This window comes from Puma concolor, chromosome A2 (assembly GCF_028749965.1).
Source record: "Puma concolor isolate L17-30 chromosome A2, mPumCon1.1.hap2, whole genome shotgun sequence".
NCBI classification, from domain to species: domain Eukaryota; kingdom Metazoa; phylum Chordata; class Mammalia; order Carnivora; family Felidae; genus Puma; species Puma concolor.
This window is the reverse complement of record NC_141668.1, coordinates 165,194,406-165,196,898: the sequence shown is the minus strand read 5'-3', so window position 1 is coordinate 165,196,898 and position 2,493 is coordinate 165,194,406. Positions and strand designations below refer to the sequence as shown.

Sequence of the window (2,493 nt, the reverse complement as noted above, 5' to 3'; positions counted from 1 at the left end):
TTTCAGCATGTAAACCCATTCCTGAAATTTGCAATTATCACACTAAGGATGTTTTCTTACTTATCTTTTTCCTCAACTTGCCCCAACCCATCCTAGGAGTGAAACATGCCAGATGCTATTGTTTATGACAGAAAAAAAAATCACAATAGGGAATGTCACTATGAGAGTCTCATTAGCTAAACACTGCGCAGACTGATTTAAGCCTATTCATTTTTTATCATCACGACTCCATAAAGTATTCTGATAGTTCCTAATATACACACAAGAATACCGAGATTCTAATACAGTTAAAACCTTTTCCCTATTCACAAAGCAAGTACTGGAGCCTGGATTCAGTTCAGAGTGTGTGGATCTAAGTATTATACCAAGTGATTGATCCTCTGATGGCCACTGTGTCCCACAAGAAAAGACAATCACTATTGCACAGGGACAAGCCTCTTAGGATGCCTGGTGCCAGTGTCATCTTATGAGTCTGTCTTCCAAAGACAAATTGCTATTATTTTTATATGTCTATGCATTTCATCCTTTCTCCCATTTAGCTTGGGCTATTTGTTGTTGTTGTTGTTGTTGTTGTTTGTGATCATATGTCACCTACTGTCTTAGGGGAAGAAGATCCCTAAAGATGAGACTGATTTTGTAATTTTATTCTTATATTTCTGATTGTTTGAAGGTGTGGAATAATTCTAAAGGAATAAAGCCATGTCTTCTCTATTTCATTCTTGACACAATGTGTTAGACACTCATTGCTCATTAGAATTTTGGCTGATTAACTGAATGGAGGGAAGAAGATGAGGGAAAGAAGAAGGATGCAGGGAGAAATACACAGAGGGAAAGATTCAAATATCCATTTAGGTTAACAATATAGATAAACATTTTTCTAGAACAGCAGTTCTCAGACTTTATCATATGTCAGAATCATTGGAGACCTTGTTAAAGTAGACTGCTGATCACCCACCCTGGAGCTTTTCCTCAATAAGTCTGGAGTCCAAAAATTGCAATTTCCAACAAATTCTGCTGCTGTTGGTCCAGTGACCATACATTTTATTCTCTTGTCACCCAATATTTTATATCAACAACATGGAACCCAGAAACCAAACGGATGTATCAGAGTTTCTTCTTCTTGGATTGACCGAGGATCCAGAACTGCAGCCCATACTCTTCTGCCTATTCCTGCTCATGTACCTGGTCACCATCTTGGGAAACCTGGTCGTTATCCTGGCTGTCATCTCTGACTCCCACCTCCACACCCCCATGTACTTGTTCCTCTCCAACCTGTCCTTTACTGACATCTGTTTAAGCACAACCATGATCCCAAAGATGCTGGTGAACATCCAGGCACAGAATCGGCACATAAGTTACACAGGCTGCATCACCCAGATCTGCTTTGTCTTGGTTTTTCTTGGTTTTGAAAATTTTCTCCTTGCAGCAATGGCCTATGACCGCTATGTTGCCATTTGTCACCCACTGAGATACACGGTCATCATGAACCCCTGCCTCTGTGGATTGTTAATTCTACTCCCCTTGTATGTTAGCATCATGGATGCCCTCCTCCACAGTATGATGGTGTTGCAATTGTCCTTCTGCATTGACTTGGAAATCCCCCACTTTTTCTGTGAACTTGCACAGGTCATCAAGCTTGCATGTTCTGATTCCTTCATCAATACCCTCTTGGCTAATTTTATGGCTAGTACACTGAGTGGTATTTCTCTCTTTGGGATCATTTTCTCTTATACTAAAATTCTATCTTCACTTTTAAGAATGCCATCAGCTGGCAGAAATTATAAAGCCTTTTCCACCTGTGGGTCTCATCTCTTAGTTGTTTCCTTGTTCTATGGGACAGGATTAGGGGTGTACATTAGTTCTGCAGTTACTGACTCTTCCAGAAAGACTTCAGTAGCTTCAGTGATGTACACTGTGGTTCCTCAATTGATGAACCCCTTTATTTATAGCCTGCGTAACAGGGATATGAAGGAAGCCTTGAGAAGAATCGTCAGGTAGGATAACTTTTATTTAATGATTCTGTCATTATATTTGAGTCAGATTTTTAGAATGAGTCAAAGTAAAAAGTATTCTGGTGTTTCAGATCTATCACCAAGATCATCTAAAATGACTAGATAACATGATGGCCACATCAACTTGGGCTTCATATCTGATTTTGTGATGTTTGACAAGTGATTTCAAGTGTCTAAATTCAGTTCTTTGGGTCATGTTCCATAGAGGGAGAACCTGAATCCTGGGATCTTGTTATAGTGATTTTGGGGGACAGCATGTTCAGAATAAGGTGGGAGAAGATGGATAGGGCAGGCAAAAGGTATATGCAACGTCATGGTTACAGGTACAGACTAGCTTCCACCTTATCCCACAGCTAGGACCGTGAGAATCTCCCCCCAGACAGGCATACACCATGAGGCAAGAAAGCTGGCCTTTCTTACTCCCACACAGTAATCACTGAGAGTTGTCTCTATCAAACTCTATCTCTCTGGAGCAACATAA

At 40.4% G+C, this 2,493-nt stretch overlaps 1 protein-coding gene across 1 annotated transcript; it reads left to right on the top strand.

Annotated features, from left to right (window-relative positions):
* Positions 1–1,077: 1,077 nt before the first annotated feature.
* On the top strand, positions 1,078–1,998 carry LOC112852642 (olfactory receptor 7G2-like). Its single transcript, XM_025916164.2, has one exon. It carries the CDS (start codon positions 1,078–1,080, stop codon positions 1,996–1,998), a length of 921 nt encoding a protein of 306 aa, XP_025771949.1.
* Positions 1,999–2,493: the final 495 nt, after the last annotated feature.